General features: G+C 38.9%; 1 protein-coding gene across 2 annotated transcripts in view; it reads left to right on the forward strand.

Annotated features, from left to right (window-relative positions):
- The window catches only part of LOC118321735 (guanine nucleotide-binding protein G(q) subunit alpha), a 28,537-nt gene extending 14,436 nt beyond the window's left edge, over positions 1 to 14,101 (forward strand). The window contains exons 4-7 of one of the 2 annotated variants that reach the window (XM_035653199.1): positions 740 to 868; positions 4,426 to 4,555; positions 8,157 to 8,310; positions 9,041 to 14,101. In XM_035653199.1, coding sequence (XP_035509092.1) covers positions 740 to 868; positions 4,426 to 4,555; positions 8,157 to 8,310; positions 9,041 to 9,231 — 604 coding nt within the window. In that variant the 3' untranslated portion in view covers positions 9,232 to 14,101. Of the gene's footprint in view, positions 1 to 88; positions 218 to 739; positions 869 to 4,425; positions 4,556 to 8,156; positions 8,311 to 9,040 lie in introns of both variants that reach the window. The other variant, XM_035653200.1, reaches the window with a different exon arrangement.
- The last annotated feature ends 1,607 nt before the right edge of the window (positions 14,102 to 15,708 follow it).

Below are 15,708 nucleotides of genomic sequence, written 5' to 3' on the forward strand. Positions count from 1 at the left end.
ATATATATATATATATAATATTACTGTTGAGACTGGTGGTTTGCCTATATGTGCATCTCTATGTCCCATGTTCCCTTCCCTTCCACAGTTACCTTAACGATTTAGAACGAATAGGATCACCGGGGTATGTGCCCACTCAGCAGGATGTGCTGCGGGTTCGAGTGCCCACCACCGGCATCATTGAATACCCATTTGACCTGGAGAATATTATCTTCAGGTACTGGTGTCAAGTGCTGCAGATGATGACACTGGTTGGCTAGCTGCTCGACAGTTGGTCAGCCAGTTGGAAACCGTCGACGCCGCTATCTCCATCTCCCCTGTGCTGCACAGCAGGGCTCAGCACTTTAACATCCCTGATGGTACACTCTCAGAGACTGGCTGGCCTCAAGGCCCCAAACCCTCCTGTCAAGACAGTAATCTTTGTCACCTAGGCAGTGAAAGTTAGCCTCTTAAGTGCTAAATCATTTTTTGGAGTCAAATGAAACTTCCCGAAACCTTCAAATTGAGCGCTTAGAGGAGGAACAGAGTGTTAAACTGAGGAATATTTTGTCTTTGGGAGTTGCCATCAAGGACAAAGCTACATTTCTAAGAGTACATTTGGGGGTAGAGGTTCGTCCCCTCATAGCTCTTACAGCTGGACTGATCCACTTGCTTTTGGAGGAGTTTTGCTGTATCTGCGGTTATGCTTCACTTTCTCTTCCCTCCCTCTCTTGTCTCTTGTTGTCCTTCCTGTCTCTAGCTATCTAAGTGATCTGGATCGCATTGCTGAATCGTCCTATCTGCCAACCCAACAGGACGTTCTTAGGGTTCGAATCCCAACCACTGGGATCATAGAATACCCTTTCGACTTGCAAAGCATCATTTTCAGGTAGAAAAAGAAATGCACTACTTTTACTAACCCTGCTTTATTTTTTTTACCCTACTACTGTCCTGTTGTCATTTTAAAATCTAAAAGGCAGTGTTAACATGTTTCATGTCCCCCTTTTGTCTCAATATGTCCCCATTGGTCCCCATATGATCTATTCTGTTATTTGCAGTACATTCAATGTGCAACATTACAGTAGATTCCACTGTAGCTGAAACAAGTAGACTTATCAATTAGTTCAACAGAAAACTAATGTGCAACTATTGTGATATTTCAATAATCGTTGAAAGTTTTAATCCTTGAAGATTTCAGACCTGCTTGATTTGGGGACACCTGTGGTTACCATGGTAACATCAATTGTGGTTTAATATTACAGCAAACACTCCTTCAACAGCTACTTTGTCAGAAATATGACAGAGGACTATTTACCGTGCAACCGAACAAAGTAATGTAGTTTTTCTAAAGAAGCCAGTCAGTAATAGGGATTTTTCCATCATGCTTTGAGCAACCATGATCTGACTACATGCTGCTCAGTGTGAGTAGTTTCCTGAGGTGTTGGATGTTTGTAGCCTGTCACCTGTAACTCTTCATTTAACAGCTGACAGTGGCTGCTCCTACTTGTTCCCTTACTGCTTACTTGCAAAAAGTAAAAATCCATTTTGATAATGGTGACAAATACATGCATTTATTGTGGCTGCTTCACAATAAAGCCACCAAACACCAGTTAATGTTAATCCCCCCCCACCCAAAAAAAAAAAAAAAGGGCAGTTAGATATTTAGTTTCTATTCCGTTGGCAGTAGCTTAATATAGCTCGGACACAATGTAAAGAGAAAATTGTGCTGGATGACATATGTAATCAGGCAGTCTCAATCCAGTGCGTAAATGGCGAATGACAAAACACTAAATAGACAGGCAATTACTTAATGTAAATGTATTAAATGGCTATAGCAGAAAAACACAGACCTTAAATAGTATCCATGATGGGATTGGCTTCCATGAAAATCTTAAGGAGTGTAAGTCTTAGCAGTTTTTCTAGCAAAAACACCAAATCTCCTGTAGTTACTTATCCAGTATCAGAATGTATACTGTAATGTATCATTTGTTTAGACTAAACCATTAATTGGCAGAATAATTGATCATGAAAGTAATTGTTAGATGCAGGCCTGGCTTTTATGTGCATCCATGTTATCACTTAACCGTAGTCTATTCCTTCCTAATTGTTTTGCGTAGCCCAGCGACATGGCCTCTAAGACCCTGCACAGAGGCAGTCTTTAGGACCCGCCACCAATACGTAGAGCCAGCTTTCCTTCCTCCTCTTGCAAAATAGAGAGAAGATGAGGAGATAGAGATGGACCCAGGGAACAAGAGCGATTACAGAAGAGTGCAAATCGATAGGAAGCCATCATGTCAGCCCCCTCCTACGCTTGGCAAGGCTAGAAATAACTCTGCTTGCAATGAGGTTGTGCTGAAGAGGTTCCCAGCAGCATGCTGCAGCTAGCCGATAGGCTCTACTCTGCTTTGCTGTGCTGCTGATGGTGAATCACTGCATGCTCTCGATGACATCAGTTTTGTGTTAACACACCGAAAATATAAATATGAAGTCAGAATGAATGTGAGGTGTCAGGTTTTTTTTGTTGATGATTGCTAAGGTTTCTCACTTTATGAGACTGTGTTGTCATTTTCCTGTGATTAAACATGGAGGATACTTGACGCAGGATTAGAAGTTCCACAGCCTGAAACTCATGTATAGTACAAGTACATGTGGGACTATACTGCCTCTGCTCGCAGTTGACTAGGCTATAGCTGCAACAAGGAAGCCTTTCATAGACAAACATCTCCATTAGGCTTGCTTCCTTCTCTTTTAATTTGCTTTTGAAGTCACAGAAAATGTCATTTTACTTGGCTTATCCAGCATAGGAGAGCTTATCGTACTAAGTAGGTCACTCATCCTTGCTAGAGGGAAAAAAGGAGGTCGTCTGATGTGAAGGAGTTTTATTTTAGGCTGGCTCCATTTATCAATGCCGTCCTTCCTTCTGGCAGACTCACTGACTGAGCTCACCTTTGTGATGTGTGATCAAAATTTCACTGTCTAGCTTTTGAATGATATTAGGTGATATTTTGTGGAATAAAGACTTTGACGTAACTTGTGAGAACAGTCAGAGTTTCATGCATTGTCTAAATTTGTATTTTCTGTAGAAGTTAGTTTAAATGGACAGATAAGAAAATCAGATTTTTGCCCTCTCTGCCCCTCTTTCATTCCTATCTGGCAGCATTTTGTCTTCAGCCAAATTTGATTTAATTAATTTCCCTTGGCTTTAATACTGATTTGAGTCGATCCATGTCTCGTACTCCACAATCAAAACCTATACAATGTCCGCTGTTTCTTACATCCTTTAGTGTTTTTCCTTGATTTCCCAAGTCTTTTTTTTTCCTCATCTCTTTTCCTTCGATTACTCCACGTGTCCTCTTCCAACCTCTATCTGTTTACTCCTCTTGTATCCCTCACACTTAGAAGCATTTTAATGCATTCTAAACAAGTAAACAGTTTGTAATCCTTTCTAGGGTTGGGTGATATGGCCTAGAAGTAAAAGTAAAAAAAAAGGCCCACCCCTTCTTCTCGTATTGGATATTATGGACAATGATTCTAAACATTCTGTGTAGATGAGTGACTTGAGGGGTTTGAGGCTTTTTTTTACGGAACCCTTATCAGCTATACATTTATAATTCATCCATTTTTTTGTATTTCTAAAATGTAGATTCAAATGAATTGATTAATCACCTAGCTCTACTACTTTCTATCCCCTGCATGGACTTTCCTGCATCTACTTTACAAAGAAGGGAGAGAAGGATGGTATTGTTTTGAACGCAACATACACTTCCTTGTAGTTATTTTGGTTCACCGTTCGGAAGGCTTGCTCTGTCCACTCTGATTCACTCTGCAGATTCTCTGTTCATGTTTCCTCTGTTTATATTTTCAGTGCAAAAAGGGTGTTTGGCTTGAACTACACTAGACTCACTAGATATTATGTTGAATTAGTGGAAATGTTCAGACAATATAGGGCATTTAAAATGTTGATTGGCCACAACTGAATACAAAGCCACATTTTAAAGGGTGAATGCCTCTTTGCACTGATGCCTTTTCTACTTGAAAATCATCTTCCTGTCCTGAAGTGACCCAGATCTTTAGCTGGTGGCTTGTCCTCAGCTCACTTCAGGGTTTCTTCTGGTGCCTCTGTTACAATGTTTTGAACTATTTGAATTAAATGTAATACATCTAATTTAATTAAGTTGTTTGATTTGGGACACATGCGTTCTATTTTCTGTGATCCAGGTTTGATTTGTTTAATAACCCTGGTAGTTCCAAACATTCAACAGAAGTTCCATCTTTGACATAATGATTGAAACGCTCCCCGATGTGTCGCGAACGTTAAACATCTAAACAATGGAGATCAAGAGAGTCTGAGATATTAAGAGCTAATTGTAATTTCTTCTCTTTCATGTGATTCACTCTGCCCTGTGCTGTGTGGCCCTTCATCTCATCCCATCATGTTCCAATCAGAATGGTGGATGTGGGGGGTCAGAGGTCAGAGAGGAGGAAGTGGATCCACTGCTTTGAGAACGTCACTTCCATTATGTTTCTGGTGGCGCTCAGCGAGTACGACCAGGTCCTGGTGGAGTCAGACAACGAGGTGAGTTTTTTTATTTTATTTTTTTTATTATTATTGTGGAGGCAAACACAAGATTTTATCACACTTCATAATAAGACTTCAAGTCTTGTCGTTTTTTCACATGGCATCACAAGATATTTGCAGGTCTTTCAGTTCTGGTCATCCACATTCACATTAATTGGACAATGAAATGTAGGTAACCTTGACCCATTCATAGTTAAAGCTGCTCTACTCAGTATTTTTATGCCTCAGTGCCACCGATAGCGAGGCTGGAGTCATTATGTTTTCAGGTTGTACATCCGTCTGTCTGTCCCATTCTTGGTAACGCAATATGGCAGGAATCTCTTCAGATTTGGCACAAACATCCACTTCGACTCAAGGATGAACTGAGTAGAGTTTGGTGGTCAAAGGTCTAGGTCACTGTGACATCACAAAACACATTTAACACACATTTAACTTAAAACTTGATGGCCTTATTTCGCAATTGGTTGTACAGTGAATTTGTGGCACTTTTGACACTCAAAGGTAACTGACCTCAAAATGACCTTGACAAACATGTTTTATGTCGTAACTCATAACACAGAATTGATGCTGTAATTAAAATTGGCCATTATTCAACACCACAACAGAACAGAAGGGGAGGTTGTGAACATATTTAACAGTTAGTGGGGCACTGACTTACTGACGTACACTATTGTGACCTCAGAAGAGGTTTTTAGCCATAATTTAAGAATGAATTGGGTGATTCCAGATTTCACATCCATGTTGCAGTGTTTCTCACAGGACGACAGGGACGGCGACAGGGGATAATATTTCTAATATTAAGCTATTGAAACTATATATGTCACTACTTAATTCTCTAACTACTTTAATCACCTTGCTTTTTCTTTCAGCAATGTTACTCTTACTATAGCCAGTAATGTTACTTAAGCCAAATATCTCTCTTATTTTATAAAGTCTCCCGGAAAAGCACAACTCGCCTTCAGGATTTTTTTCACCTGCGATTCCGTTTTAATAACAGCAGGTGAGCCGCGTGTGAAGGAGGCTCTTTGGTAATGACGTAGCCTATAAAAATGATCGAACACAACGTGGTAAAGAACACCATCAGCAACAGCTGATGTATTCACCGCTGTTCACTCTTGCTTCAAAATTAATCTGACTGCAAACAACATATTGGAGTGCACCTACGTAATCGTGGGTCAAAGTGCTCACCACAATTGTTATACGAGTCTGAACAGACATGGATCCAAACTACAACTTGAGTGGTTGGCGGAGGCATCAAATTGCAGGGCGGTAATTAGTAGTAGTTTCATTGACAAGGGATCAGTTCACAGTTAAAGCTGCACTACTTAATATTTTTGTATTGACAATGGGTCAAATGACAACAATCTGCGTAGTGTGAGAGTTGTCACTTGTAGTGACGAACATTCGGAGAATAATCATCTGACTCTGTAGCTCATTGTTTTGAGCTTTCTGGCAGAGGAAGTTTGCGACTAGCTGGTGAACATAGTGGAGCATTTAGTTGCTAAGAAGCCAGATATTTCTCTCAGGAGTTGGTGGAGATCAAATAGAGCTTAAGGCAGAATGAATATTGAACTTACATTGGTCAGGTGGCCAGAAACACCACTTCAAATGAATGCTTATGTTGGTGTTCGTCTGATAGAAGTCTAAAAAAGCAACAGTTCAACATATCAACAGTGTTGTGTTAGCAGCTTCTTGCACTCTCTCCATGTCAACAAAAATCAATAAATGCAAGTTTAAAGCAGCCTTAGCTGTTCTGTCAATTAACAGTTCAACAGCAACCATAATGTAGTTAAAATGTAATTTAATGATTTATGTTTTCTATTGAACTACCATATGTGACAGTCATATAGAAAATGTTTTTGGATTGGAGCCTCCCATACACACACAGTCACGATTATTGATGAATCTCTGACAACAAGCGGAACTCTCTCTCTTCACTCCAGAGATATTTTGTTTGTCTATGTAGTTGGCTCTGTCTGCTCTGACTCTCCTCTGTTCAGATAGAATTATCTCTAATAAAGCTAATGTGATCAGCCACTGCATGCCCTCTGCTCCTCTCCTGACAACAAACCCTCTCTCTGACCTGATCATATGACAGCTGGGTTTCATAAACCAGACCCAGCTGCCAGCTTGACTCACTATATCTGCTGTACATCGCTCCAAATTCATGCTCAACAGTTTACCAGGGTGGATGTTTGTCCACTGGGAACAGTTTAACTGCACACATATACTGTACTTTATCTTCACTGGGCCCACTTAGATGTGGGGCTTTATTGAACACACAAGGACAGGAATATGTTTTCATTTTTGCAGGCTGCTGTTTATTTGCTTTTCCTGCTTGCAATGTGTATATGGACACAGGTGGTAGGCCACTCTAGACAATTTTGATGCTGTTACTGAGCTCTGATTCTAATTGGCTGACAGCTGAGACAAGGCTGGGCAGCATTTAGGCATCAGTGGGCAGAGATTATCCTGTCGTGTTGACAGGCCCGAGACCGAGACTTTGACCCTTCGGACCAGTCGGAGCCTGACGAGATTGTTTTCAAACATCTTTGATTTCATCAGGTCAAGTCTAGCCAGGATCATATTATGATTTGCCAAGACTAGACTGTGGGAGTGATGCTGGCAAGGAGTTTAGACCAGAGAGAGGAGAGTCATTTTTGACAGCAACTTTTAGCTTTTAGTAGCTTACATGAGCTGACAGGGAAAGTCTTGAGTCATTTTTGTGGTTGTTTTGACAATCTTGAGTGTTCCCTGGCTGTTTCTCATCCGTTACTACAATATCCTGTATTAACTGTAAATGCTGCATTCCAGCTGCCACGCCATGATGCCATCCAGCTACAGTCCATCACTATTAGCAAGCTAGTGTTTGGTGTCAGAAAAAGCACTTGACAAATGTAAAGTGTCGGTGTCCAAATATAAGCCGACAGTGACTCTTTCTGTGCATTTGTGAAGGGTTAGATGAAACAGTGAACATACTGGCTTTGCTAACTGCCTGTGGGTCACAGCTAAGCTATGCTAGCAATGTTAGCAACCATATAATAATAAAAAGTAACATATTATTACAGGTTTAGGTAAATAAACAGTACTCTTTTGTTTCTTCTTGTGTATGTCTTTGGAGAGAAACACTTTGTTTCATTTGGCTGCATTTTTATTATCCCTGCTGGTATTTTTGCTGCCGACTGGATCGTTTCTTTCAGTTTATTTTTGAAAGAAGTCCTGTTATGGCACAAGTCCAGAAACCCTTTTGCCTTTTCACCCGAAACAGAAGGCGACAAAAAATATTGTCCATAGTGAAGTTTACTGTTCTGGAAATACTCTTTTGTTGGTCATTGCTTATAGCCCCATTCAGCTAAGTCTGGCTTATAGTGCTGGGGCTGCCAATTAAGTGTTAGCCCAAAAACTTTTAGAGATAATCCTGAAAATCAAATGCATACCTAATATTGATATTAACTGTAGCATCTGTGCATTGGCCAGACATTTATTCACATTCACATTCACAGGGAAGAGTGAATCAAGCTGAGTTTGAGAAGTCTTGTATTCTGATTATATTCTAACCTTGTGTTTATTTTCCTGTTTTTTTTCCCCCCCTTGTTAGAATCGTATGGAGGAGAGTAAAGCTCTATTCAGGACCATCATCACATATCCCTGGTTCCAAAACTCCTCCGTCATCCTCTTCCTCAACAAGAAGGACCTGCTGGAGGAGAAGATCATGTATTCTCACCTGGTTGACTACTTTCCAGAGTTTGACGGTGAGTGATATTTATTTATTTACTGCCCTTTATTAGACATCTTAACTACAAAATGAATTTGACATAGTCTGCCTGTCATTGAATGGTTTTGTAGTTAGGACCGTGCTGAGCCTCAGCAGTGAATTCAATTCCAGGATTTTATTCCAGGAAATTAATTATCCTTACAGATGAGAAGTTCAGCAATTAGTCAAACTCAGTCAGTGTTTGTTGCGTTTCTTTCAGTCTAGTTTAGCCAGTAACTGACCATTCGTAACGGCCCTTTACCATTAGGAAAATCAAACTAGCTGATTGCTATCTTAACCAGGAAAGTGGCTGTGTCATTATTTGCACACAGGGAGATTTTTTTTCACTCAATCTATAACTTTATCAAGGCAGGAACCGGTCAGTTATATTTTTGATTGTACAGTGACACCCTGTGGTTGTGATGATGTACTACAATACAAACTGATAGTTGACTGAACATGGCAGTATTCTCTTTTTTTGGCTTATGACCCTTTAAAATAAAGCAATACCTATTCACCCTCTCACCAGTCATATCTAGAATGGTAACTTGTCATCCAGAAGTGATTTCTGTTTTCCTTTCCAGCTGTTTTTGGTTGAATTGTTAAAGAATGGTCATGTTTAACCCATTTTGAGAAATGCTGAAATTAAATACCGATAAAATAAAGGTTCAATAATGCTAATACAACACTCCATAGAAGCTAAAACTAATGCTCCGTTCTTCTCCCAGGTCCCCAGCGGGATGCCCAAGCGGGTCGGGAGTTCATCTTGAAGATGTTTGTGGACTTGAACCCAGACAGTGACAAGATCATCTACTCCCATTTCACATGCGCCACCGACACAGAGAACATCCGCTTTGTCTTTGCAGCCGTCAAAGATACCATCCTGCAGCTCAACCTCAAAGAATACAACCTTGTGTGAAGAGAGAAACAGAAAGAGAGAGGGAGAGAGAGCAAGAAAGAGACCTGCAGCCCCACACACACACACACACACACAAACACACACACAATGCAGAGTCCACTTCTAAAAAAACACACATCTGCATGAAACACACTGCTGCTCAAAAAGCATTGCTTCATACTTTACCAGACCAACACTATCCATGTCCTATTCCTACTGTCCTCTTAGCTCCTTGGTTGTTGGTTGCCCATTTTTATAAAGAATGGTCTCTGTTTTCGAATCTGTTTAGTGGTTCTAATAATTGCCCCTGTTGTACAAACACACTGAAAGATAACACTCCCTCCATTTGTCCCCCTCTCTTGGGGTTTTGGTGTGCTCTGGGGCTCCTCTTGGCCCTAGGTGTGGCTCACCTTTTTTTTTTTTTCTTTACACTACATTATTACCATTGTGTGTGTTTCGAGGTGGGTAGAGGGCCTTCTCTGGGTAGATGAAGCTTTTATGGACAAAGGGCCCTCTCCCCTTCTTCTTATTTAACCCATGCATGCGATACACTACAGCATGAGGGCATGAGGCCGGGCTGCAGACCCTCGACTCTGCTCATCTGCGAAGGGTAACTAATTATGATAAGAATATATTATCTGGCAGTGCTGGGGTGCAGTGAGGTACTTGGTTCCCCTGGGTCTTGAATTTTGTATTTGATTATTATTTTTTTTTGTTAACCCTGCCCCACTCAGAGCCCAGACGCTCTGTTGAATGTAAATAAAGTTTTCATGCTGCTCACACAGAGTGAGGGCTACACAGAGACGACAACATGTTCTCTGTTATACTTTCAATATTTTCAGCTATGTTAACGTCTTGGTTGTATTATTACTGCTATTCTCCATTTAAAATTGAAGATGACTACTCAAAGGAATGCAACGCTCCAGAAAGACTCACAATGTGTTACTTTTAAACTGCCCCTCATTTTAAAGTGTTAACATGTATTATGAAACAAAAAACAACAACACTACTACCGGTATTAACATACTGTATATCAACTCCCTCGTCATTTTGCCCTCATCACATTGCCAAATTGTAACCACCTGCTTTTTTCTGTAAATATAATTGCATTGCCAGTATCTTGTTCATCCCTTAAATGGTTCAGATACCAAGAAAACATATTTGGAAACGGTATTGCCAAAATTAGGTGCAAGTTTTCTCTCGTGGATCATTCAGATTTTGATGGCATAACAACTCACTTTGTGTGGCATTTTTTCATGTCGACCATTGTCTGAATCACACATCTATTAGTACTGTGATTTATTTTCTCTGTTTCCTTAATTAATGTTGAGAATAATCTTCCTGTGCACAACGTGCGAATGATGATACCAGATTAGTACAGTGCAATAGTCAGTTGTAGATGAAATAAAGCTTTTGCGCTGCCAGTTAGCTTAACTCACAAGTTGGTCTTGATCACCCATATGGCTTCTCTCTGTAATCAACTTTATTTAGCCATATTATTTGGCCAACATTTGATAAACTGTAATGGATAGCAAGAGAGTAAATAGTTCTTTTTTTGTATGTCTAATTTATCAATCAGATCTACGTATTGTTGATACAGTAAATGAGACATCCTCCCTAGTTTCAGCTTAAACGTTTTTCCAACCTAGGAGACAGGAGGAGATTTTATACTGCTGTAAAATATCAAAACTATTTTATGGACAAGTGTTCTATCTTTCTAATGATACTTCATATATTTAGTTGTTGCAGTTCTGTTTTGAGATGCCTGACAATGGAAAACGCTGTTTCCGTGTCAGGTTTGTGCTTTTATGCAAATAGGAAAATGAAAACAGACAAAAAACTTGGTGGTTGAATATTTACTGTTCAAGAATGCTTGCATTTTTTTTTTTTTTAATTTGAGGATATGTGTTGGCTATTGGTTCCAATCCCATATCGTGTCTCTTGCCTGATAGATGTTTAAATATTCCATTAAGCTGAAAGTTGATAAATGGCTATTTTTGTCTTCACAATGTAATTCAGGTAAGTTTTCATAACTTTTTCATCACAAGGGCTACTACTAGCAGCTTTGATAGAAATGAAAGGACTCTATGGACGGCATAGAGCAAAAGGTGCAATTAATTGAGGTGGGGGGGTTTATGAATCAAGAGTGTGTTGACATCCTGTTGAGGGTGATGGCCGCAGGTTCAGTGAGGAAGGAATGCAGCAGTCCACAGATGCCTACATGACATTCCCGAGGGAAGTCTGGTGGCGGTTTAGCTCTTTGTTCATTATCTTTTTGCCTTTAGAAGAGGAGAATGGCTAGCGTCAAAAGAAGTGGGGTTTCCCGAGGTGCAATAGCACAGTTGCACCTAACTATCCTCATACTCTGATGAATTATGTGCTGATCTTCTTGGCTTTATATTTTCCACTATGTGGTTATGCATATTTGGTTTAATCTTCTAATTGGTAGTGTTTCCATGTTTGACTTTGGCATTGGCTGTGTTGGAGTCAGAAAAAAAGGGAGCACTTGGGACATTTTGACCTTTTTGTGCACATTGAACTAGCTGGAAGGGTCAGATTAAACATCAAAGACATTATTACAGAGCCTGTCGTACTCCCTTTTGTGTATCTTAAATTGTTTGCCAAAAGGTTTACAAGTCAAATTTTCTTTTGAATTTCTGCAGAAAAGCAGTTTGATCTGTTAGATTTAGGGGATTTTACTCGCCCTGTGTATTACTTAGCCTTGATTTTCTTCACATGCACCTACTGAGAGTAATCGTCACACCTCTGGTGCAAATGTGTACATTGTGTTGATAAAGCCATTATCTTATACGCTTTGACACTTAATGAAGAAGGGACATATATATTTATGCTAAGTGCCACAATTTGTTATGAGTTGATATGAAAATATGAGAAACAATATTGGAGATGTTGCAAAAGCTCTGACTTTGAGAAGTCAAGTTATTGTTTTGGCTGTGACCTTGTTTTTTTCCAGCCTGTACTGATAATGGGTTCAGCTTTGGTGCTTCAGCCAACATTTAAAGGCCTTTTCTTGACCTGTTTGTCCCCATGTATAGGGGGATGCTTTTCACACTCACTTGCTAATAGAAGTTCATTTTGTGGGTGATACAATTCAGCACGCTTTTCACTTTTAAATTAAGAGCTTATGTATTTTGATATGTGGATGAATAAACTACGTGACAGACTTTAACTGAGCTTTGAAAGGAATATTTTGTTCTGCTTCCCTGCTGGGATAACGTGCATCTATTTGTGTTTTGTTCCCCTGAACTGTGGCTTACCACCTTAAGGGCAGCCGTGTGGTCCCTTACACTTCATGCTCGTAGATGAGACGTTGCGCCGCAAATGGACTTGAATGGGCTGCTATGAGGATGAGAAACAAGATGAAAGTGACCACTCCTGGGACCACTGTTTGCACGATGGTGTACTCTTTTAAAAAAAAAAAAAAAAGAAAAAAAAAAAACTTTGTTGTATCAGTTTTCATATGTGTATTTGCCTTCTCTGGTGAGCACCTCGCAGCTAAACAGAAAAAGTCACATGGCAACACTACCGGTGATGGGAGCTAACAGCAGAGCTGGGTCGGTTATTTGAAGTCCTTTCCATTGATTTGTACTGTATTTGCTTTATTCTGCTTAGAATGCATTCTGGAGAAGGTTTGTACAGCAGTCCAATAAAATACTGTGCCAAACAAAATCAATCAGCCACAGAAATTCACAATTTGTAGTAACTTGACCCAGATCTCTGTGGTAAAACTTGTTGATCCACTTTTGCATTATGGTTTCTTTTTTTTTTCTTTCTTTTTTTTCTTTTTTTTTTTCAAAATGAAGCTTGTGTGTTAAGCCTCAGTATTAATGTATTTATTGAAAGACTTGCCAAGTGAAGGTACTGAAATGGCCATTATAATATTTTGGTGGTTATAATTGTGAGTGAATGAATATGCTGTATGTTTACATGTCTGCCATTCTCCGCTCTCTCTCTTTTTTTTCCCCCTTTACTTGATTGGACTGTGTATTCTTTCCCTGGGTCGAAGGCACTGAAACTGCACCACTGCAATGGGCCTGCATTCATGCAACTTAGATGTCCGTTCAAGCGCGCTCGTTGGTACTCTGAGGTGTGTATGTATGTGTGTGTGTGTGTATGTATGTGTGTATGTATGTGTGTATGTGTACACTTTTGATGGCTATTGCTTATGCTTGAGATCCATTCTGATTAGAGGGGTGGACATACAGTGATATTAAAAGCTATCTTGCATCTTTTATTTTATTTTATTTTTTAAGGTTGACACACCTTAACATGTGTATTTAGGACCACTTAAGATGACAGACTTTTTTAAAAGAGTTCAAATAAACTTTGTGTAGTGGTGTAAAAATTGAAAGTAATGTATTTTTGTTTGATTTTTTTCTTTTTTTTTTCTTTTTTTTAAGTATACCAAATGTAAATTATGTACAATGAGTGTGCCAATCCCCTTTCTTTGTAAAGCCAGATTCTTAACAAGTGCCAATGTTGTGAGAAATCAGAGGGCCTGTGAATTTCATGGTCCAGTTTTTAAAACAAATAAACACTTAAGTATGTGATTAATTAACTAAAAAAAAAGGACAATTTTATTCTATATTTAAGATTAATGATGAACTGCTGTTTTTAAGATAAATGTAATTTCAATTGCATGTGTTTGTCAGGTTGGGGAGGGAGTGGGTGGGTGATATACTGTATTCATGCAACGCGCTCATGAAAAGGGTCCTAATGGTTTTTGATTTACAGTATTTTAGCCATATTTCTCTTTTGTATGTTTCATTTCAACCACTGTTGCCTGAACCTCATTCAAACATGAAAATGATTTTCATAGCCTTCTCCTTTAAATGTTTTAAATTGGAATAAAATATGTTCCTATACTCTCTTATTGCATTCTTGTACATTTCCTTTGGAGAGGGAAGTTGTTTTCTTACACTGTATATTGTGATTAAAGGACTATACCACTTTTTATGTCCGCTAATACAAGCCGTATATACTTCAACTGAAACCGTCTTTCAGAAACAGAACTGACATTAACTTCAGTGGCTGTTTGAAAGGTATTTACTATCCGTAAAGGAAACAAACTACAGCAAGCTTTCAAAAACTGTTAATTAATTGCAGCTATAATATACAATGTACACATATAATTTGAATTAGATGGACTAAAACATCCTCAAATTACTGATGTGATCTTTGATGATGGATGCAGAGATGATGAGAGGTCACTGGTTCACTAGCAGCTCATGTGACTGCCAACTGTTTATGACCACTCAGGCATTCATTTACATGCAGGTAATCAATGAAGTTGTTGTCACTGACAGAAAATGCTACACAATAAGATAAACATTTATTGGAAAAGAACTTCAACTTCAAGTAATTTGAATCTAAAAAAAAAACTACTACAAAGCTGCACTTGCAGGTTAATCTGTTTGCATCATACAAAAATGTGTCAAGAGGGAGCGATCTTTAACATCATGGTGACATACTGCAAACAGCACCGACAAAAAGCAACTGTGGCTATAATTACAGCTTTTAAAGCCAGATTCTCGAAACATTTTAATGGCAAATATCTCAAAAGATGATGGAAATAAATCTACAGAAGGGGTTTAGTATTTTTTTTTAATCAGAATTTCATATCTGGCAGCAGAGAGAAGACAAACAACATTTAGCCCATGATGCAGGGTAATGACATTTACTGCAAATATGAAATAAATTGATAAAATGTCAAATGTGATTTATTTAAATATTTTAAAAAACAGTTACAGTTACAGTTTGATAGGTAGCTGGTCAAGTTTTTAGGTGGATGGGGTTCTCTATTAAATCCTGGCTAAGGCTCAATAAGGATATGATTCATACAGGTGTTAAATAATAGTGCGAACTGGCCAATGATTTGGTTACTTAAAGTCAAAAATCATTAATCTCCTGAAAGTGGAAAGTTTCTCTGTGCTTTTTAAGGGGTGGGGCCTATGAGCATGATTAGTGACATCACAAATAGTTTGAGTCAGTCCTGGTCAGGATGCAACTTGCACAGTGTGTAGAAACTTGAAGCCACCAGTGCACAAACACTGAGAAAAGACTTTACATTGAAGTAGAAGACATCTCGTGTCCAGCAACTTTAAAAAATGAACAATGGAATTTTTAATGAAGTAGAATGATTTTAATGTAAACAAGTTCAACAAAATAGACATAGACTCTTATATACAGTGATACATATATAAACAATAACATTTGTAGACAGTAGACAATAGTGCAAAGGATGCTGTAATAAATATTTTACGTGCAGGTTTCTTTATGTACATGAGGTAGGTGGACAGTACATACAGTATGCACAGCAATGGTAGAAATTATACTTTTTTTGGTAGAAAAAAACATGTCAGGCACATTGTTGTTCCAAGGAGACTATCAGTATACAGTGCCTTGCAAAAGTATTCACCCCCCTTGGCTTTGTACCTATTTTGTTACATTACATTTTAATCTGAATTTTATGTGATG

Source organism: Morone saxatilis, unplaced genomic scaffold, assembly GCF_004916995.1.
Source record: "Morone saxatilis isolate NCDOM2014 unplaced genomic scaffold, NCSU_SB_2.0 Contig12, whole genome shotgun sequence".
NCBI classification, from domain to species: domain Eukaryota; kingdom Metazoa; phylum Chordata; class Actinopteri; family Moronidae; genus Morone; species Morone saxatilis.